The sequence below is a fragment of the Typopeltis vanoorti genome, chromosome 16, assembly GCF_054136105.1.
Source record: "Typopeltis vanoorti isolate ZY-2024b chromosome 16, IOZ_Tvanoo_1.0, whole genome shotgun sequence".
Classification (NCBI taxonomy): Eukaryota; Metazoa; Arthropoda; class Arachnida; order Uropygi; family Thelyphonidae; genus Typopeltis; species Typopeltis vanoorti.
In genome coordinates this window covers 109,549,991-109,573,696 of record NC_143564.1, presented here as the reverse complement: position 1 = coordinate 109,573,696, position 23,706 = coordinate 109,549,991, and the positions used below count along the sequence as shown (strand labels likewise).

Sequence of the window (23,706 nt, the reverse complement as noted above, 5' to 3'; positions counted from 1 at the left end):
TAGAGAGGAAATGGGAGAGCTATGGGAGACGCATTTCAAAAAAAAAAAAAAGAAAGAAATATTTATGTGGAGTATGTAAACAAACAATAAAAAAACTATCACTGATTGATCTCACGCCGTAATGCTTTATTCAGAACTGCTGTTGCCTAAATAATACGAGACTGCATACTTAATACGTAGTAACTATTTCTGCTTCTCTCATGTAATCGCAAAACTCATCGAGAAGCGATAAAAAATTATATTAATGGTCATATTAACACACTCGCTATTTATTCGTTCATTAGGCCTAACTTCTACTTTGATCATATAAAGAATAAGACTAAATAAGACGTAGATTTCTTTAGTTATCGGAGTGGTAATGGAAAATAGTTAGTTAAAATCATTTATAGTTACTGAGTTTGAACAGAACATAATTTTATATTACTAAAGTTAAAAACCGAACATTGCTCCATTTAAATGTGTTATCAAATTTCCATCAACTGGTCTCGCGGATGTGGAGCTTCGCTAGATTGTTTAAGCATCTGACTCTGTTCTAATTCGATCTCAACGGGAAAATATACATTTGGGAATTCCAATATCACTAAACAAGAATAAATGTCTGATATTTAATGCATTTAAATCGGTTGTTTCTTCTTCACTTGCTCTATATGGAACAATATGGAAGTGTGTTCTCCTCGTAGGTTGCCCACGTGAATAATGACACCAATCAGAACTGTGCTTACATTGCAATACTCTTCAACACAGATCACATTCATTCACATTACAGAATGGAGACATTCATAATCATGAGGATGCTCGTTGTAGATAAGCCTCCTTATCTAAAATCCTTAATATCATTTGAGGGAGAAGTACACTCCCGCGTTTATGAGATCCGCTGGGCTTAAGCAACAGTGAAAGTTTGATTTATTTAAGCCAGTTGTATCCCAGCCGATCAAAATCATTTTAGCGAGTTTGATATTTCCTTTTCCTTTGTTTCCCTGATCTGCCGAATTTTGGCTCCTCTACAGCAGCGTTCCATTCGTAAAATACGGAACTAATTATTTATTTCTTAAATCAGCCTTTAGGTAACTCCAGTACTATCAAATAAACCGATGCTAATCTACTAAGTACAGTGATTATCTCATGCGAGATGTCTGAGATTAATCCTCTTTGCAGTTCTAATAAAACTTTCAATGAAGAGATCCAATTCTATTCACTTCCATCTTTATCAAGTACTTACAGTACCAACGTGGATATCCTAAGACAATCCCTTAACCTCCTTACATATTTCAGATATTACTATAACCAACTATTATCTGTAGTAACGTATTGGAAAGATGAATTGTTCGTTTGAAAAATTCGGATAAAACAAGTTTTCAATGGAAACCAATAGCAATGTATTTCATGGAAATGAAAGAACAATTCATCGATGTTTATATCCTATTAAAAGAAAAATTATCTCTTCGCTACTTCGAATTCCATAATTCAAAGTTAAAAGAATTTCTGAGTTCTCTCTCCGTTTTTTTGTTTTGCAAAAGACAAGTCGAATTTGCTAAAACCTCTGTAGTTAAACATTTATCGTGAGCAAACAATCGAACTTATTATTTTTTTTTTTTAGCATTCATTCCTTAATAGAAGCTGTTTATAATTTCATGTTTTCATCTTGACACAGCTGGGTTGCTTAACACCGATTGTAAGAAACGATAAACGTTCGCGAAATAGTTTAAACGATTTGTTTTGCTAACACGTAAACCCAGATCTTGTTCATTCACTCCCCTCCGCCCCCCCCCAAAAAAAAAAACAAAATGCTCTGCATTTTGCCACGAAAATTACTCGAACTTCTTACTTTCTCTTGTCCTTCTTTTCCCAAGAAGCAAACAGGGTTTGCATTCCTTGTTTAGCCTCAGGAATGAATATATCAACAACGTTAATCGAACTGTAAAAATGCTTATTTGCTTTTATTTAAACACACATAAACATTTGTGGCTGATAAAAAAAAAAATAAAAAAATAAAAAATAAACTAAATATTCCAATAGAATAGTCATCCTTGCTATTCCAAACATCGATATCATGAATTATGAATGTGCAGATTGTTTTGATGTTTGTTTGCCTTCCTAAATGATTCCACACATGCAACTTCTAAGGCAAGCAATTAGTAGTCATGGCCTAATCAACAAACGGATTCATTTTATTTGCTTTTCACAAAATAAAAATAATCCAGAGCATCCTGTACTCATAGTATTACCTATAATGTTTAACCAGCATCACTTTCGCATATGAAATCCCTTCCCCCTCTTGTTATCTGCGTAATATTTATTATTGAAATAGCAGTCGCTACGTTATGAGATATTTTGCAATTTATTGTGATTTTCAAATTCATCTGATCTATCTACGGTTCTACTGTTATGTTATAGAAGATGTTAATATTCCAGTTTTAATTGTCCATATTTCAATCAATAAGTTATTCCACATACATTAACAAGCAATAGTTAAGTAGGTTCGTATTTAAATTAAGAACTAATCATCAACAATATATATATATATATATATATATAGTGAAGTTCAAAATAATGCTTTCAAATAGTATATGTGAAAACTATAAAGCCAAAGGCGTAGTGAGAATATTTTTATTTTTGAAAAATGAGGAGCTAGCTACATTCTTATTCATTAAAACATTTATATTTTGAATAACCTTTAAGATAATATTTTTTTGAGTTACTATTTTTAAACAAACATTAACTTGTATATGTTTGGAATGAGAAATACACCCATTATTTTTAAAGTTAGTGTTTTAAGAACGCCACTGCAGCTTATCGAGTGTTTTGAAGCCCATCTGATATATCTGTCTGCTGTCATTCGTTTTTAAGTTGCCAATCACGAGCAGATTGTCCATTAATAGGCACGTACACAATCGCGAGATATGAAAATATTAATCTGTCATGAATAGTAATTTAGGCCTGTAATAGAATCTTTTTAAGTGGAAGAAATTATTAATACCCGTCCACATTCATTCATTCATTTTTTTTTTCAATATATTTCGAGGAAATCGTATGTCAGTGATTCGTACAATAATTCAAAGATAATACTATGAGATTCTTTAATAACGAAAAGGAGGGGGGGGCTGCGGGACTTTGATAAATAATGATGCAAGCTGTAAATAATGAACCTCCCTTATGACCGTTTATTTTAAACACATTATTATATGGGAAATGAAGAGCTAAAAGTGTCCATATAAAATGTAAGCATAGGTTTATAGAGAACTTATTTGCTAGAATAGCTCGATGATTAAATACAATCCCTTCCTAGTATTTGGAATATGCTCCAAGAAAGAAAAAAAAAAAAAAAACCGCACCATTTCAAATCAAAAAGAAAAAAATGAAAGCATTCTAGAGTTGGTCGTGCTAAACCAGTTTGAAGATAATGGTATGATGGAAGTTGTCTGAAAGCAGTCAGACTACAGAGTGTAGAATTCTGAATTAAAATACAATGTCCCACTTTGAGAGTCATTCCCGGATATTCTTTTTTATTATTGGTTTAGCGTCTGCAGCAACGCATGCCCCTCTCTTAATGCATACTTTCAAAGTTTGTAAAGGAAAACAAAAAATCGGATTCATTTCGTCCACCCAGCCATCCATTTTAAGTGTGCCATAGATTCTTTTTTTCCCATTCTTTTCTTATCTCATCCACACTGTTTAAAGGGTTGAACGATTAACCTCCAAAATAATTTCCTTATATGGTGTCTTTCAAGTTCCTCTCTTTCCCCACAATTCTTTTAAGGCTCTCCTACGGGTAGTTGCATTCGCATCCTCCTTCATATGGATGACTGTAACATCCCCCTTAACGGCTAGTGTCAACCTATATCATAACAATGCCCCACTAATCTCCCCGTATACCTAGTGGATCGCTTCACATGACCCAATCCACAAGCGTTCTTTATTTGCTCTTTGTAGTAAAACATTCCCCCCTATTGACATAAGAGCCTCCAGGTGTGTACACCTTTTTCTGATGAATCTCTTACAAACATTTCGAAAATGGACAGCAGAAAAGTAATGTACAGGTAAAGACCTCGCTGTAAATATTCCCAACGGCTCCAGGAACTTAAGGCACAAATAAATTACACTTCAAATATAAGTTCATGTTTAAGGCATTTCGGCTATATGAGAAATGCTACCATACGAACAAAAAAAAAAAAAAAGTTCGAGGTACTCGTTTAAGTTTGTGAAACAGAGAAGCAAATAAAACTTCAATGAAAGAGAGGAAAAGGTGCTTAGCAAAATGAAATCAGTTTAAAATGTGAAAAAGAGACAAACGACAGACATATTCACGTGAGTAATCTAGTCGCAAGCCGCTCAATAGACAACAATATGACAAAGTTATTGCATATATTTTGAACGCAAGAAAATCTTATGTTTTAATTATTCATTTCAAAATCAGTAAGATATTTTAGAAAATAAACACCGAGATGATATTGTTAATGCAATTCAGTTCAACAAGCACAAATAAAAGATAACATTTTAGATAAGCATATTTTTCATAATCATATTTGGAAACAGTAACTATTCTCCAGAAACAAACCTAAGCCTAAATCTCGTATTTGCGAATTTTAGCCGAGATTAATCTGCATTTTTTTCAAGCATCGTTTCGCCGTTTGTAAACAGACATTACTTATTTGAATATTCTGAAAACATTATTTTAACAGTTCTGAACGCAGAATTAATCCATAACAAAAACATCGGAGATACAGTCATGTCTAAACCACACCAGTAAATTCTAAAATGCACTAAGTAGCACTCGAAAACATGTGTAATTTAAAATTACTGGAAAACTGTAGACAGTTTGTCACTTTTAGCTGAGACTATTAATGTTGGCATGCACCAACAATTGCAGAGAAGATGCCAATGAGTGCCAGCACAGTTATCTCTGCAAGTGTCGTATTTACATTGTTTGGAATGGCAATGTAGAGCTAAAATGGAAGTGCGAAATACGCGTGCAATCGTATCTAAGCAACAAGGGTGTAATATTTCAAATGCCTGATGAGAAGGATACTCGTCAATCGCTATTCAATTTGACATCAATCAAGATTCATTTTATGTGTAGCTAATATGCAGGTACAAGGTTAACGAGACTACCATCACCTGCTGGCGTCTATTACAGCATTTTTCCCAGTGTATCATCTCGGCCCAGTTAAAAGAGTGTTCATTACAAACAATATTACCTTCAGGCATAAAACTATCGTCTTAATTACTACACTGTCACTTATATTTTTGGTCATGTTTACACGGTCGCCTGCTGTCAACAAGACTGATCTCATGTCCTATTAGGACCTGCCAAGAAGACAGGTGCTAACGAACACAGAGAGGATCTGCTTACCATTTACCTTATACAGGTATAAGAATTCGAAGTTAGTCATCTACGTAGATAGAGGATGTCCGTAAAAGCATTTTGCAGGGCTATTTCTGGCGTATCTCTAATGTCGAATGATAAGTGTGATTTACATCTTTGAAGCATAACAGACATGTTTGTTAAAATTTCCGAATGATTTTTGCCAGTTCGTTTTTTTAAATGACCACAGCTTTATGTATGGCGAAAGATGAAACCTGAATTTATTTAATTTGAAACAAAATACACATCCCAGTGATAGTTGAGCTTTTTTTTTGTCATACAAACTCAAAAATAAGATTACAACAATAAGTGCAGTTTTTAAGAATCCGTGGTACAGTTCGCTTTCCGTAGATTTAAAAAAGAATAATTTTTCAACATGACATCAGACGCTTTTTAGTTTTTGCACCTGTTTATCCCGACATGGCGACGCTATGCTATCGAACCGCCTCATTTCTTCGACTTAGCACGACATATTCGGAAAGAAATTGTGCGTTCCGCTAGTTGATGTCATATATCGCTATTCCCTTCATTGTCTTCACGGTTTCGACATCACGACAAATGCACTGTCGTGTCGCTTGCACAGCTGCTTTAACGGATAATCACAAAGCTCGCGACTGTCACGCAACTTATGCAGGTACCAATGTCTCATTAGACAACTTAAAGTAGTATTGTCATTCTTTGTCACGAAAAACAATGGTTAGCGGCTTTGCGAATGTCTGTGAAATGAGCCACGATCCTCTCTCTCTCTCCCGGTAGTCGGACAGGCGCGGTGTGCGGAGAGCTAGCAAAGCCGAAGCCTAAAAATTATATTGTTAACAGCGCTGATTAGACGGGCTGTTAAATGCCTGTTTCCTGATTGGAGGGAAAAAAATAGAAAGTTAATTGTTTTGAACTTAAAATACTTAATTGAGTGAAAATAACTTTCACAATAGATTCCGTAAGAAGAGCTTATTACAATAGCCAGATGATAATCCACAGCTAAACGACCCTGGCACGATAATTGGCGAACGTGAACAAATTTTATTTTGTAAATAAAGCGTCCAATTTTATTAATAATATACTACCGTTGTATATTATCAGCGCAGTCATAAGATAAAATCTCGTATTCAAAATATTATTGCATTGACGAGGCCTTCATAGTTTGTTGTGTTTCAAATTGCCTTCATCTCGAGCTCAGCGCTTACTGTTTCGTCGTCTGCTAGTTAATTATTATCTTTTTTAAAACGGCTTAAGTAGATTTTTATTATCGCAGTTTGGCTACCTTACTAGGGAGTTCATAGATCTCAGATTTATTATTATTATTTTCGATGAGAAAATTACTGAATTTACTAATACTGCAGTACCTATCCAAAAATCAAATTCAAATGCACGCATGCAAAATATGAAAACCAGAAAAAATAATAAGGAAATATATCGATATTGACCGTCGCATTACATCGAACTAATGCCGTGGATTTGTTTTAATATATAACATAAGAAGCTATAAAAACTGTTCTGGGTATTTATGTTTCTCATATTAGTTTTAAATTTTTTTCATAAAAAAATTCTGAATATTTTCTCCATTTTATGTTTACTTCGCAAAGCGTAATTGACGAGATTTGTAGATCGTTAATATTCCATTTTGAACATTAAAATATATTAATGTTATCGACTGTCTTTTTCTGAAGAACCGTGTCGACAGCCTCCATAATTTACTCAAGAGGCGAGTCACTTAAATTCATATTTAAGCTGTAGCCGAACTTCTTTAATCCTAGAATTTCTTATACATTTACTAAAGATATAGTAATTAAAATGTACAACATAAGTAGTACGCATTTCTCGTAATATTCATTGTCAAAAATATGCGTTGAAATCACGTACATATTCATAACAGTCAGCAACTAATAAAATTAAGGCAAGTTGTTATTTACGTCGCCCACCTAAAATTATTTCAAGTTAGGAGAACAAAGTCGAGCTAAGGGGGAGATGTTGACTGACTCGAAGCGCGCATTCCATAGTGCTGCCTCATTTTTTTTTTTTTTTTTAATATGTAACGCAATGTCATGAAAGGATCCAATTATTGCCTCTCCTGCATGGGTCATTATCGTCCACACCTTAAGCTGTCACTCATTTTCATGTGAACACATTAGGTCAAGGTGGCTCTATAATAACAGTGTAGATAAACCCCCGATTTAAACCCTTAGCTACAGGTGGTGCGTGCTTTCACAACACACTACAGTCAAGAACGCTAAACAACTTAAAGCTAAGATTAAATCAATGAAGAATCACACTCACGGTCATTATCGTTGACGACACTGGCCCGACGCCCTGCAATAAAGACAAAGTAAAGGTGACAAAATCGTTGTCATCCGTGGGGAGGTTCCCGCCGACTCGACGCACACATGACTGTATCCACTACGCGTTCTGTTACTGACCAGGTCGTGAGCGGGAGAGGTAAGAAGAGCTGTACTTACCACGTCCATCACCAGTGCTGCGGCCTGCGTCGCCCGGTGTCCCAGTCCGACGTCTGATTGGTCTCCGGCGTTCATGAGGCTGCTGTCAGCTGACGCGACCACCGCTCGTGCACACACTCCGCACCCTTGTCCAAGGCTTGCTGGAACTGCTGCCGCTGCGGTCGGGACTGTTGCGGCACCCGAGGCCCTGGTGTCCCCGGGGGTTGGCCGGACTCTGCTGGCTCCCTCGCAGAAAGGCACGTCCCCTATCAGGGAACAGAGAAGAAGCTTTGAGTCGGCGCTTGCATCTTGTCACCCTTGGGCGAGGGGGGTGAGGGGGGTTCGGCATAGTTGGTGCCACGAGACATGGCGGCTGTATATCACACGGGCCGAGGCCCCTCCCACCCGACCCACCTTCTTAAGGACAAACAGATAGGACAGAAGAACAACATAGGCTTACATGAGTCGAAACGGGCGAGAGGGAGACCAAGATGCACCAGCTTGACGTCACCACCGTTGCGGGCTAACAGAAGAGACATGTACCGGACAGCTGGGTGTTGCCATCAGTTGCTGTCGTCGTCCGAGAGACGCTGCAGATACGCCAGGTGTCGTGGAGATGGACTGCTAAAATGTCCTCCGTGGTCCTTGCCATACTTTCATCGCCGTGCAGAGGTGAGTGGGCAGCACTCCTTCCGTTGCGCTTACGGCGCCAGATAGAACGCAGGAAAAGTGGATTGTTTTGACTTCGCCCCCGGCCAACACAGACACGGGGTCACGTTAGTTGTTCCCTTACGCCCCCCTGCTGCGTTGTACGTGCGGCAGCAGTGCCCACGTAACGCACAACTTCAAGGGGTAGAGCGAAGGGCCGGTAGCCTTACGGCCGAGCGAACTTTAATAAGGAACTCTACGGTAGCTTTTTGGCTTCCCTGGTGATGCCACCAGACACGTGCTAGGGGCAGTGGAAAAAAGTTTTCTTTACTGCGATTGCGTCACTGAGCGAGCGTTCTATGGAAAACGCTGAATGAATCGGCACATACTTCCGACGGAACGTTGAGCGTTGCTTACGACTCGCAAGCCACTACTCTCCGTCCCGTTCGTATGTGCGTGCGTGTACCGCGTAGCACAGTCTCGCTCGATCATTCGAAAGCCTACACTAACGCCCCCATACGCCGTTCAAGTAAACTGCGATGGATTCACACCGGAGAAGGTTGCAGCGCGAATGAGAGCGAATGCTGAGGAAAAATTGAAGGCTTTTTTTTTTATTATTATTTTATTATTTTTTGTCGCTTAGCTTTAGTGAGTGAAGTTGCAACTCGGATTTCAGCGACTGTGTGTTGAAGCATTTTCTGTAATGTGTGCTCTTGTTACTCGGCGAGCAGGTTACAAATCTTGGCGTTGGAGGCTAGCGGAAAAGGGTGTCTCCTGCCACCTTGGCCTGGCCTGCTTTCTTGTCGCATTCTGCCCGACGCTGTCGGCAAACAGCGTAGAGAAGGAGGAGCAAAAGGCAGCGCTACACCTGGTTAACCTGACAGAGGTAGCCAATCCGTTGTCACCAAGTGAGGCCAAGCTCCACCTACAGACAGGACGACTGATAGCGACAGACCTGTAGTTGATGCAGCTGACATGACGCCGACAGCCAAGCGAGCAATGGAGAAGCAGCGGAAAGCAGACGTCCTCTGTCACTTTAAGGCACTTTTGTGTATGGGCACTTCCCAGCGTCTGCTATACCTGTCCCGTGGCCACATAGTGCGTTGCATTTGTAAAAAGGCCTTATCAGATTGTCCCACACTGACTTCGGCTGATAAGAACGTCTTATCGCTTAATCCTGTGTGCACCACACACGTCGAAGCTGTCCGGAAACATGTTTTCACGCCAGATCTGATCCCTACCGAAAGAACATTCAGAAACTGGAGCGACAGCACACACATATAGACAACACAGGGTGGATAAGCACAGAGAGGGAGATAGACAAGGGATGGGTGGGTGTGTATATGCTTTGCCAACCCGTTCAGTAAACAGCTCAGATGTTGATGGTTCCTCCCCATAAATTTATTCCTCAAATAAAACGATAAAAATTAATTAAGTTGGAAAAGCATTGTATGGTTACAATTACAATGTATGGAATATTTTGTATACTAAACATCTTGAAATGTAAATAAGATCATTGGCATAAACAGAAAAATTAATGTAAAAATACAATTCGGAAAGATATCAATTTTTTATAACAAACATAATATTAAAATCTATTGTTCATCACTTAATAATATACAACTTTGAATATAAAACTTACAACCAGCAATAATAATGCTTCAGCACAATTATATTTATAAAAATTGTGAGTTTTGTTTAGTACTTGAAGAAAATCTTTACTGAAAAATTTTCATACGCAAAATTTCTAAAACTCAGGAAGGAATATTTCATCTTGAAAATGATATGTTAGAGGAGAGTTAATGAAATATTTGAAAAATAAATACGATTGCAGCGCCTCATGGAATGTCCTTATGTAAATGTGCAAATCAATCAGTTGAACATCCAGAACAGGGGAAAACCTCCGGAAAGTAAAACAGAGCGATAAGTTCCAACTAATAATAAGCACATTCCATAAGTGTTTTCTGCTGTTCTGAGTGCTCATTCTCTTCTTCCATCTATTGGATCAGAATTGCTCACAAATGTGTGAGAGATTCCGAAAGAAGGACTCCAGACTTGGAGATTATCCGCGCTGCAACATTTTCAATTATATTTTGGAAACTGTGGTTTGTAGAGAAGTCCTAATGAACAAGAAATTGTAATTGAAGAGCTCGTGCAAAAGCGAAACAGCTGTACTTGCCAAAACTTTTTTTGTATTCTAAAATATGTTTATATCTTAATATAGTAGTGGAAACCATCACGTGGGACCAAGGAACTAACTTCTACCCTTCTTCCGAATACACTACTACGGCTTCTTCTTTTTTTTTTTTTCTTTTCAAAATGTTTAATTCTTAAATGTATAAGAATTAACTTAATGAATCTAACTATAAAATGAAAATAACCACCTGAGTACTGTATTATTCTAACTGATCTGTATAATTTCTTCGCAGATCTTAATCTTAAAGTGAAGAAATTAATGCATCAAGGAAATACATCCATTTCACAACTTTTACGAATTATTGTGTTTATTATACATTAATCAATGATATTCGGACTGATTTTGTTTCATGATGTAAAAAATAAAATGGTGATAAGCGCGCATATTGAAATTTTAGATTTTTTTTTGTAATTTTATAAATAACTATACTTTTAAAGTTATTTCCTTGTACATCCAAGTGAAGCTAATTATTTTTTTCTTATGCTGTACATTTATTTTAAATATCTGCGGGTAGAAGAATTCTTTCTTATATCTTCGCTTTTGATAAATGCTTGAATTAACACGAACTGGTTTATGAGATCAGCAAAACATCTTCCATAACAGATGACCACTTTATATGCTACGCTAATACTGTTTTGAACGGAATACTCCTGAAGTATGTGGTGTGTTGAAATAGACTTAATATCGGAAATCTTGTCGATGGTTCCAAATTTTTTTGTATGTATATTCAGTAGCGAATTAACAAGCAGGAAGGGGAGGCAAGCCTATTAAATGGTGCAGATCTGTATCGTTGATTTGTGAAATAATTTGTCTGAAACAGAAAGAAGGATATAGAGGAAGCAGTTCAAGAATTCAGACATTTCAGTGCATTTTCTTTCAACAATGCAGTTCTTCGGTCTTGATAAGGTCAGTGATAGGATTTTTGCTTCATTTCGGATGTTTGAATAGTAGCCGAAGAGCAATGTTGCTGACTGGTTGGAAATAACATACGCTCCATGGTTGGGAAAGATTGAATTCGGATTCAATCAAATACGTTAACTTTATCTAGTAAGTGTCAACAGCTAATGGGTTAGCTGATCTTAGATGGGGAGAAGCATCCCCCCCCCCCCCCCGAAAATTCTGAAATTTCCTCCCTCGAAGTGAAATCGGCTTGGGTATATGAGTATATTCGTAAGTAACAGAATTAGGGACGATGCATAGCCTTGATTGCTTCTGTATTAAGAAACTCGTTTTCATCTAAACAAACCTTTAAGAAAAGCATAGCACTGAGGTTTTTCGATGAGTGGGTACTTAATCCAAAAATGCACAACTACATTTTTGGATTAAGTAGCAAATACTATGCTTAACGCAAACAACATTTTCAATTCAGAATGAAATTTCTTTCCTACCGCGATCCTTATTTTGAATTCATATTTAAAAATATTTAAATATTGCTGTAACTTTTTTTTTCTTACAGTGGTTTTAGAAATAAGTATTTTTGTTTCCACGTATCTATTCTTGTATATTCCAGTTTGTGAATGAATTTGCAAGCAAACCTCGTACAATGTACAACCAAAAATCATATGAATTGTTTTAAATGGTTCTGGTTCTTTATTCAGAACTTGATTCGCTGTAGGACTTAAATATCAAATAAATGAATTCATATATTAACTGCAAGCAATATGTAAATTATTATAAACTAGAAAAACCGGTTCAAGATGAGTTAAATACAATTTTGTAGATGCAGTTTTTGATATCACAACTGAATCTCTGTTATCAGATGGAAAACGTGTTCTTGTCTTTGCTAGATGGAGGAATATTTAAGTATTGTAATTCCATAAACTTCGCTGGTATTGAATCTTATGGAAGATATTTCGATTATTAATTATAATTATGAAGATTTTTTTCTCCAAGATTTCCTTATATTTGAATGCACGTAATAAAACGGTTTTCTAGTATTATTGTGCATATACCAATATAAAAAGTGTTCGCTTCAGGAAACAAACCATACTTTTGTCCTAAAGTGAATTTTCTTTAACTTTATCAACACTATATCTAGGGCCTATCTTTAGCTCTGTTGATTAAGATCTTCCGATACCTCACCTTACGCAACTTTAAATTACTCACTGTGTGTAAATTTCTCCGCTACGGCAAAACAGTTCCTTCCTTCCCACAGAAAGTCATTCAATCACTTCTCCATTTTCTATTTACGGTTAACAGTTCAGAGGCAACAGTTTACCAGAGAACGCCTTAGTTTTTATTTTCCCCTTCTTGTTACCATGGGAACGGGGTAATCATTAGGTCATCCTGAGATTAATTTCTGCGTGTTGGGCGTTAGCCAAGAACAATACTTACGGTGATCAACTTACAATACTTTTTCTTTTTTAAAGAAAAGGAAACAAATTTTACAATTCACCATTCCTGAACGTGTAAAATTCCATCTGGATGCCCTACGTATAATGATGAACACACAGAATTACAATGCAAGATATACTGGGCGTATTTTAATAGAATATATATACTGTTCAGATATATTCTTATTCATAAATACGTAGTTTTTTATTTACTTTTGTAATTATTTTTTTAATTAATGTAAGGATTTTGAAGTGTGTTATAATCCTTGTGAGAATCTTTCGTCTTATTCAGAAGGCAGACTGAAATCCGTACCACCGACAACTTGTGCGTCGTGACTAACTTTCTTTCCTTTACAATATCTCTGAAAACTTGACAGTCAGTGACTCGAAAAAACATATAAAAAAGAAGGAAGCCCACTTATGAAGAAAGAGAGGAAGAAAAACACACTTGTATATTGAAAAGTAGTAGCAAGCTTTATTAGTGTAATACCATCATCAATTTCTTGATATCTATCCCCAAGGGGTGTTTAGGTTACTTGTAAGCACTCCAATCTAGTCATATCTAACATTTCGCTTTTCTATGGCAGTTCCAACTGAATAAATCCACCTAGACCTTGGTCTACCTCTGGGTCCCTTTCCTGCCATCTTGGCATCAAACATCTGTTTTTTTCCTAACCTTTCCTCACTCATTCTATTTAAGTGGCCATATCACCCTAGATTATCTCTGCTTACACATTTTTGAATACCAATAGTGTCAAGTTCCTTTCCGAAATCACATTTTAATGTGATTCTGCCAATGATGCCATCGGTTCACTCCTCTAATTTTTCTAAGAACTTTCATATCTGTGGTCTCGAGTCTTTATTTCTAACCCAACTCTCAGATGCATAACTTAAAACTGGTTTGAACACTGCCTTGTGTACTTCTAGTTTGGGGTTTTGGCCAATTTCTCTCTTATTCCATATAAATTTATTCAGCGGCTATCCACTGTACCAGCTTTGTTGATTCTGCTGTCTATTTCTATATTTAACTTGCCATCTTAACTAAAAACTGTGCCTAAATATCTAAAATATTTTATTTGTTGTAGGATCTCCATTCAGAATGCACTTGAAGTTTTCTATGTTTTCCCGCCTATTTTCATAGTTCTGGTGTCTTTTTGTTGCCTGATTTTCGTTCCAAATTTGTCACAGCTGTTATTCAGTTTAGTTAGAGAATCCTGATGACTTGTACTAGATGTGTTTAGGTGTAAGACATCATATACTGTATAATGCAAAGCAAAGTAAATTTGACATCTCCGATTCCAATATCAGGCCTAATGCCACTTTCTTTCATATGGTTCTTATAGATGATGAATAAAAGTGGAGATTATGTGCACCCTTGTCTCACACCTGATTTTACATCAAACCATCTTCCTGTATTTCCTTCAATTCTAACTGCTGACTGACAGCTTAAATACAGACTAAGTATTGCTCTGTATAATGTTCCACTCACCTCCATATAATTGTAGTGTTTTGAAAAGTTTTTCTCTGGGCACCTTGCCATATGCCTTTTCCAGATCTATAAAAAGTACAGATCCTTCTCATATTCCCACGATTTGTCAACTATTTGTCTTAAAGTGAAAATCTGATGTTGACAACCTCTATTTGGCCTGAACCCCGCTTCTTCTTCTCCTCCAAGTTTCTCTTCCACAATCTTTCTCAACCTCTTTCAACTATGCTCGCACAAATCTTACCTGAAATACTCAGCAGAGAAATTCCCCTGTAATTCTCACATTCAGCTTTATTCCCTTTTTTTTATACACGGGATACTATGAGAACTCTATTCCAATCATTGGGAATACGACCTTCTGAACCATGCAGTGAAGCCACCGCAAAACTTTTATACTTTCGTACTTAAACATTTCTGGTCAAATATCATCTAGTCCAGCTGCCTTTCCACATTTCAAGTTTTTGACGGCCTTTTCTACCTCAAGTATTGATATGTACTCTGTTCTGTCACTGCTTGGTTCGTTTAACAATCTTTCAAAATAATTAATCCAGACATCAAGGATATCCTTATCTTCAGTTTTCATGTCACATTTATCATCTTTGATTCCTTTTATAGCACTCTTTCCCCCATTTCTAAGCTTCTTAAATAACCTCCAGAACATTTTGCCACCTTGCTGATATTTATTTTCCATACTCTTACCTAAGTCCTCCCGTGACTTTTGTTTAGCTACTTTTGCACATAGCTTAGCTCTCTTACATTTTTATCTGTATTCTTTTAGGACATCTGCCGACTTATTTGCTAGGAACTTTTGGTATGCTTTCTTCTTTTCCAGGACTGCTTCTTTAACTTCTTGTGTCCACCATTGTGTTCTTATTTTTCTATCTTTGCAGACAATTTCACCCCTTCCCTCCCTAGCTGAATCAATCAATCAATCAATGTCTTCTTCAGAGTTTGCCAATGAGACTCCAAGGTTTGGTTCTTGTTTTCAAACTCCTGCAAATTTTTTTCAATAATGTTTGCATAGTTTGAGTCTACAATTTACCTGTAAAAGCTGCTCAACTTTAATTCTTTTTAAAACTTTCTTCAATACTGTTCTTTCCAACATGATATCCGTTTTTATCCTGCTTAATATTAAATAATGGTCACTTCCAATTTGGAATCCTCTAGACATTCTTGTATCCTGAACCAGCCTTTTGATATTACTATCAACAATGATGTAGTCATGAGGCTTTTCTTATTTCTTGTGTCTTCTCTCCACGTGAACTTGGTGAAACATGGTGTTAGTAATGACTAGTCAGTGTCCTGAACAGGAGTCCAGTAAATACTTACCATTATTATTAGCTCTGCCCTTTCATCGAAATTTCCCAAAAATGTTCCGATATGTTTGGTTCCGATATCATTTCTTACTCTGCTGTTCAGATCTCCAACAAGGACCACTTTTTCTATTTTCTTTATGTAAGCCACCTGTTCTAATGACTCAAATTCCTCCACTTCTGTGGGACCATAGTCACAAATAAATTCCATTGTCCATGTCTCCATTTTGAAGTTTGCCCACATAACTCTACTCGAAACTGCTTTCCAATTAAGAAATTTATCTTCATGTTCGGTGTTGAATGCTATGGCTACTCCTTTCTTTCCTTGATCATTATTGCCTGAAAATAGCCTCCTATACTTATTTTGTAATATTTCGCCCATTTTTGTCTTCTTTGTCTGTGTAATACCAATTATGTCCACATGATACTTTTCCAATTCTTCTGCAAGTTCGATTTTTTTTCCATTAATACTCCTTATATTGATTGTTCCCATCTTCAGTTCTTCTGATGCTGGGTTTATTCTTCTTCTAGATGTAGAGTTGGAGTTTGTTCCAGTAACTCATTTTTCACTGTTCACCCTGGTTCCCTGACGAAAACAGCGAGGGCCTTGTTTAACCGAGCGACGCCCCAACCTGCATGAAATCTCATGTTGTACTATCATATGCATTTGTGGTTTAAGCCAATAAAAAGTACAATTTGGTCCCAAATTGCCAGCCCATCCTCGTTCGTTCGGCACCCAGCAGATACCTACTAACGAAGCTCACCACGTGAAGGTGAGGATTGGACATTAGGTCAAAAGCCCCAGTCGGTTCTCCACATTCCTGAAAGGCGATGTGGAAGTTTTTGACCCTTAGCGATCCCTAGTGTAATACCAAAGAAGTAATATATCGTGCCATGGAAGAGATCAAGAACAAAGTAGCCTTATTTTAACCCTAGTTTAATAGAAATAAGACAGGAATTAAATTTCACTGACTGTTATGGCTTTAACCTCGTCTGTTAACTCAAACCACTACCACAGACTTAATTCCTGTTAGCAAGATTCCAAGAGTAGATCTTAAGTTACAGTAAGTACTTAAATATTTGTATAGAATGTTCTCCTTCCGTTACAAACGTCTCTTTATATTTTATTTCTTGTTTTAATATATATATACACACACATACATACGCTGAACTGGTGATGGAAGGAACTCTAAAAAAAAAGCATCTTATAATGATATTGGCTGCAGCGAAGACTGTTTTCTTCTCTGCAACCCATGAACTGTGGTGTAAAAATCTCAGTGAGTCTTATTATTCGTGTCTAATTTCAATACTGATAAAGGTTACTTAGAACATTTGTCTTCCATCCAATCTATAGATCATACGTGGCCTGCGTCACGTTTTAGAAAATACTCTCTTGGTGTTGATTTCGAAACAATGCCGATGAACCATATCGGTATGTGTTTTGTTCGTTTTAATTAAGATACTATTTGTGATTTTCAATGCCGCACGCAGAGAACATATTATCCGATCTCTCTAGGAGCTTTTTGAGAAACTGGCCTTGTAAGTGGTCCAAAAGAGAATTCACGATTGTTTACTGATATTATTGGAAATAACAGATTAATTGGAGTAGCTTCTGTGTAGTATCTCCCGCTGTTGCACCCCACATTGTGGAGATGATTTTTATGTCTGTGAAGATAATTACAGGTTTCCACCAGCACTGATTACGCCCGATGAAATCTTGTCTGATCAGCAGTAGACTGCCTACCTCGGGTCATTAACCCTAATTCATTTCTCATCTCGAAACAGTGAATTGTATTAGAACAGCCGGAAAGGGTGAAATTTTTAGCAATTATTCGATCAGCCTCTCACCTGCTGATAGCAGACTGGTTGTCTGAGATACAAATTTAATTTTATGTGGAATGAGGAAAAGACATCTGGCAGCTCTCAAGTCTGCTTTTCTGTTGAAGTCAGATGCTCCATACTTAAAAAATACAGCATGTAGTACGTATTCACAGTACGCAGTATTTGTGCTCAGTGCAGCATACTTTGATAATGATAAAATAATGTTCAAAATGATACAAAATGTCCTACAACACTTATTTACAGTAATGAAATGAGGAGCAAGATTGAGGGTAGGGAGTCCAAATGAAGTGATCTTCGCTCCCCAAAAGTCTTGAAGATATCACTGCATAACGGACATGGAAGATTTTAGCATCCTTCATTTGGAACGACAGATCAGTTGAAACTGTCCACTAACGTCATCTTTCGTGTGTCGTAGACATTTAATTTCGTAACTGGCTTTGAAGTTCGTACTTGCCAGGTTGACTTCAAAAACAATGCATGAAATGTAGAAAATATTCTTTTATATGTCATTTTATTCACTAAAAATTGATAACCTTGTTAAAAGTAGTTGCACCGAAATCACAGAACAATTAAAAGTTAAAAACTCCGATGTTCTACAGAAAATGAAAGTTTTTGTGTTGAATATATCTTATTCAATAACTGTAATATCCTAGGTGGTTGCAGTACATGACAAAGTGATTCAGGAATCGTAGAGTAAAATAAATAAATTGGACTTTGATCCTTCACTTTATGAGCATCTTCATCTCCCCAGCCTCAAAGGAAGGATGAATTTCCACTAAATGCCCATTTCCTTGATCCTGCTGTAATCATTGTAATCTTAGTCAGGAATGACATTTACTATGCCTCTATTGTGTTTCGTGCAACAGAGCACGCACTGGTAACTGGGAGCACGTACAGCATCAGAAAGTAAGTCTCGAAAGGCAATAGAAAAAGATGAAAAAAGAACTATAATAAGCGAGAAGGATAAGTTAGTTATTTACCTACATCTACTTATATATTCTAACAATATACTGATTTTTCTGCATTATAAACAGGATTTGTGCAACAATATTTTCCACCTGCTTTAATGGCCATGTGCGTCCCCTTCCTTTACCCACACTGGTCGGAAAAAACTCATCATATATCTTTCTGACAATATACGTCTGTTTTTTTTTATTTATTCATAGTGCCGGATTGTCTCAGAATAATATTCCCGTGTTCCGCAGTTTTTGCGCATACTACAAGATGAAAAATTGGCTTTCTTTTATCTCACCCCATCACTTCTCGGCAAGATATGTTAGAAAGGAAACTTAAACCTCACTTGACAAACTGCAGGAAATATTTTAATTGTGCTGCTCGCCAATTTCATACTATGTTGGATATCTTACGGAACACAACAGGATTAGAAATGCTAACGCCGTTGATTCTCATTCGGAGGTTTGAATTAGTCGACTGTGATAGTGTTTTTCAGAGGAATGCATATTTCTTTCTTTTTTTTTTTTTTGTTTAGCTTCATCATCTTTGGTGATGAGTGCCACTGACAATTTCCAGTTCATTTTTCTCTCGATGCTACTGAGTTTTTGATAGACTTAATGGAGGCAGTGCTTTTTGTGAAATCAGAAATATCGTGGATAATCTATAGATGTGGTAAATATTCGTGAATATTTACCACATCTATACCACCGATACTTTACCTGCACGGTAAAGTATCGGTGGTATATTTGGTCTACAAGTATATCGAAGTGTAGCCACAAAAAATATCACTTTTGCTACTGAATTTAAGGAGGAGAATTTAAAAAATGAAGTAGTACATTGGTTGAGAGGAGAACTAATATTTTATTTACTTTTTAAATCTAATTATAGAAGTATATAATTAGATCCACAGGTTCATTTTTCTCTAGTTTATCATTTTAGTTGTTTTTTTTATCCATTTGTTTTTATAATAATTGTTTTAAGGTTGCAGAAGTGGGACACTCACAATTTCCGTTTTTAGCGATTCAACAAGAGCTGCTCTCAAACACCACACTCCATATGCTACTTGGATTTCTTTCCTCGAGTGACGAAGCTGTACAGTGTAGCGACTATCAGAGAAATCGGGTATCCTACGACTCTTCTCCAGTATCTCCACAACGTACGTAAGGAGGAGGTAAATGATCTCTTTCTTTCCACGTGCATGGACTGACTTCAGTGTCCTGAAAGAGAGCCAACGTCAGTCAGTGCTGGCGGGGATCGGACAATGGCTGCCGCTGCCAGGCGTTTGAATGACACCTGAGGACTTGACAGTCGTATTATCGCTTCCATCGCTTAGCAACGAGTAGAGTAAACATACCAACCACGCCTTTACTCTCGTGTGTCCCGTGCCGCTTAATGGAGCATATCTTGTGACAAAACCAACGTCTGCTGTAGGCTTTGTTCTCGCTAAAGTGCTGCGAATAGGAAGGATGAGGGGGCCACGAGCACTCGGGAAGATGTCATGCTGTCCGTCCAAATTCGGGACAGACTGTTTCTGTAAGTGCCCGTCACTCAGTCTGACATGCAAGAAGAAGAAAAATACATGGGGGCACTTAACACAACGTGCCGGGGTATCGTGCCAGGAGCTTTTTTCTGACCTCAAGTCGTCGTTTCGAACCTCGCTCCAAAGTCACCTGTCTTTTAAACGGATAACATGGAGACGGTTTGTAGTAGCGTAGGCTTGTTGACACTACGCCTTCTCGTGTCTCGATGATACAATCGACACCCCGCCTATAGCTGCCTTCATTTCAGGGATTTCTTTAATGGAGGAGGGATGTCACTCGATGCACAAATAAGGAAAAGTAAAATCCAGTGCAAAGAAGTCATTTGATGGAACAAAGAGCATAGAAAAAATTCCTGTATCCTCCCCCCCCCTCAAGAAGTACATATCTTCTCAGAAGCAGTAATTATGCTGGGTTTTAAGATCTTTGTAGATTAAAACGTAATAATTATTGAAGCACAAATTATCGTTCTCCTTTTTTTTTAGGCATCTTTGTCGAAGTCGTTTAAATTCGGACATCAACTGACCACATCCAGTTCAGTTGACAAATTATCGGTAATAAAGTGCTTTCGGATAATGTTTCATTAAAAACGGCACCCAAAAAAAGTCAAACTGCCTTCATTAATTTGTTATCTTTACATTTAAGGCGACACGCGGACATACGTCTGGAAATTAGGCGTGTAGATCGGAGCTTCAGTCACATCAACGAGCAGGTAATTCCCTTACTTTTGGTTATGACACGACTGTTAATCTTCTTAAGAAAACTTTTCAAAGTCGTTTTCTGAATAAGTTAAGTGCAACAGAGGACATTAGAAGCTACAACGATACGCGATGTTTTCATTGACACTTCTTAGTGCTGTGCCATGTTCGTGCAAGGAATGCTGTTGTGCTCTTAGCAAGGCTTTCCTAATATGTGCACGTTTTAAGTGCACTGATGATGATTATTTTTATTGAACTTTTGTTGATCCGAAAGAAGCGATCCGAATTTATAGTAGTCAAATGCAACGGATCCAAACAGAGGTTGATTTATCCGATGAAATAAGCAACACTGACAACAGATGTTGGACGTGTTTTTGTCAACAGATGCATGTAATTCGTCAAACAGTACGTGGCAATATCGCTGTATTTCAATGATACCTACATGCCCATACGTTCTATCACTAAGATGGCGTCTATATATATTTGGCCGTTATTTATTGAAGCAAGCAATGTGTTGAATTCCTTTAAACAATCTTATAAATTACTTATTTCAGTTATGTTCTGGAATTTTCTTTTAAACTGGAGACCATGCTCGTAAAATGAATAATTTAATACTTTTAAAAGCCGCAAATTAATTTTATTTGGAAATAGCGAAAGGCATCTTGAAATGTTTGTGCGAACTTTATTATGAAGATAAAACCATTTTTAAATGTTTCATTCTTCCTATAATTTAAAGTTTCCTTAACAAGTATCGTACCAAGTTTATATAATATCATTTGCACGATTACGAAGTTGTGAAATGGACTCTTTCTGCGAGCAAATTCATAATAACGCTATTTCAAGCCAACAGCTAATTCTATTATTTCTGTACAAACGTTTAAATAATGAGAAGGTTCCCAAAATTGCTTAGTTAGCTTCAGCTCATTCTCGTTTGATGGAATGGACCAGCTGAAAGAGGATGTAAACTATAAACAGAATTTTTTCAGTATTATCTGATCAGCATGCAAAATGAGGAAATTTGTATTTTTAAAATCAGTTCTTAGTTATCATAATGTTCTTCATTACTAAGTATGTATCGGAAAAGTTTAACATTCTGCATTACACATATATGACGTCACAGTTCGTTTCAATTCGGATCTTAAAAGAGAAGTTGAGAGAGAAAGCTAATATTCTGATGTACATATTGTAATGTGGAAGGGAGCGGGGATATATAGTTTTGATGAGCGTGGTGGTGCATTCTTGTCATTGTCATCCTCTTCCCCAATTTTCCACGTTTACGAGATGACCTCTTTCTTGGTGTGTATGGAACACTAAAATAGATTTTACTAAGCTAATTAATGGACTTTCATGCACTGATGATTAAAAAAATAACGCGTGCGTGACTCATACTTTAATATTTCTTAAACAGTAAGACGATTGTGCACAATGAATTGCTTCCAATGTAACTAAGGATATGATTCCAATATAACTTAGGATTTAGTGTGTTCTCTAAAAGTAGCTCCACAGTCTCGACTGTTTTGAGAAATGCAGAAAATTTAATACAGAGTGATCAATTATTCTGCATCTGTGCATTTGGTTGAGAAGATAAATTCTGCCTTGCATGACAAAGAATTGACAATATACTGTAGTTAGCGCTTCGAAAGTCATTTAAAATGGGGAATGCTATATTTCTTTTTTCCAGTATTATCTTAAAATGTGTAACAAAAAAATAAACGTAATTTCATTTGATTAAACTGATATGAAAGTAATGTGGAGAACTTGCAAATGCAACAGTTAGAATCGCTCATCATCCTTTGGAAAAATAAAAATACAGGACGAGATATTCTATTGTCGAATTTTGAGAAACAAAAATGCGGAGAGAAAGAACAGGAAAAACATCTTTTAAAAGTAGTCATGTAAAGAGAGAGAGAGAGAGAGAGAGAGAGCGGAAAAAAAAAAAACTATAACCAACTATACTAAAATACGCGGCATCGAAAGGAGATAAAGGAGTCTGAAAGGGTGCAAATGCAGATATTGTAAATTATCTTCATCTCTTAGCACAACAAAATTCGTTACACTTTTAAGCTTCATTTACGGAGAGAAATCGACGGTTACCAAGGCAACAATCAGATGAGAAAATCAGCCAAGTGACGCTCTCGCCTCTCTTTCTTCCTACAACCCCAGCTAGGCCTCGATACAAAAACTGCACGATCTCACTACTGTACACGGGACTTTTAATGAGAATATAAGCTACGTTGGTAAGGTTCAATGAGGGTAAAATTCACTTACGCTATATGCAAATATATATTTGCATACGCGTTAGTTCTTTATTCATTGACTCTGTTATATGAGTTGGTGAAACACGAATGTATTTTCCAGTATGTCTTCATGTTGTTCTTTGATAAGCGTCTTACTGTACTGTAAAATTGATCGAAGTAGTTCTAAACTAAGTTGAAATCCTTGCTTGACTGGCATAATTGGCCGTTTCAATTAGCATCTTCTTCTTCCCAGCTGTTGCTTATTCTGCCTACTGCTCTCCTACTCCACATTTCTCGTCTCTAAGATGAAGCTGGTCATCCGATTCAGTCGATGATCTTGTGCAATTTTTTTCGGAAGACTGACGGCGTAATGTCCTTTACGTTTGTCATTAACACCCCCTATCAGGATGGCCATCAGAGCGAATACTGACAGTGGCGTGACGAGGACCGGATATGAGATAATACGACCTTGAAGCGTAAAAAGTAGTAATTTTCAATTAATGCGTAAAGAAAAGACGTGTGTGATCGATGCACGTGATCACCTGCAGTTTCCCTACTACTTGAGAATGTGTTTGTTCGGAAGCAGCTTTCAGAAGGAACTATCTATCTATCCACTTGCCTTGAGAAAAACTGTTGACCATGAGAGTGACACGTTGGATTCAAGTG

General features: G+C 37.0%; 1 protein-coding gene across 4 annotated transcripts in view; it reads right to left on the bottom strand.

Annotated features, from left to right (window-relative positions):
- LOC150098259 (zinc finger protein basonuclin-2-like) overlaps nucleotides 1–23,706 on the bottom strand; it is a 543,553-nt gene that overhangs the window by 278,289 nt on the left and 241,558 nt on the right. For 2 of the 4 annotated variants that reach the window (XM_090406426.1, XM_090406425.1), the window contains exon 2: nucleotides 7,816–8,060. In XM_090406426.1, coding sequence (XP_090262552.1) covers nucleotides 7,816–8,060 — 245 coding nt within the window. Of the gene's footprint in view, nucleotides 1–7,636; nucleotides 7,779–7,815; nucleotides 8,061–8,254; nucleotides 8,800–23,706 lie in introns of those variants that run through there. The other 2 variants (XM_090406424.1, XM_090406427.1) reach the window with 2 other exon arrangements.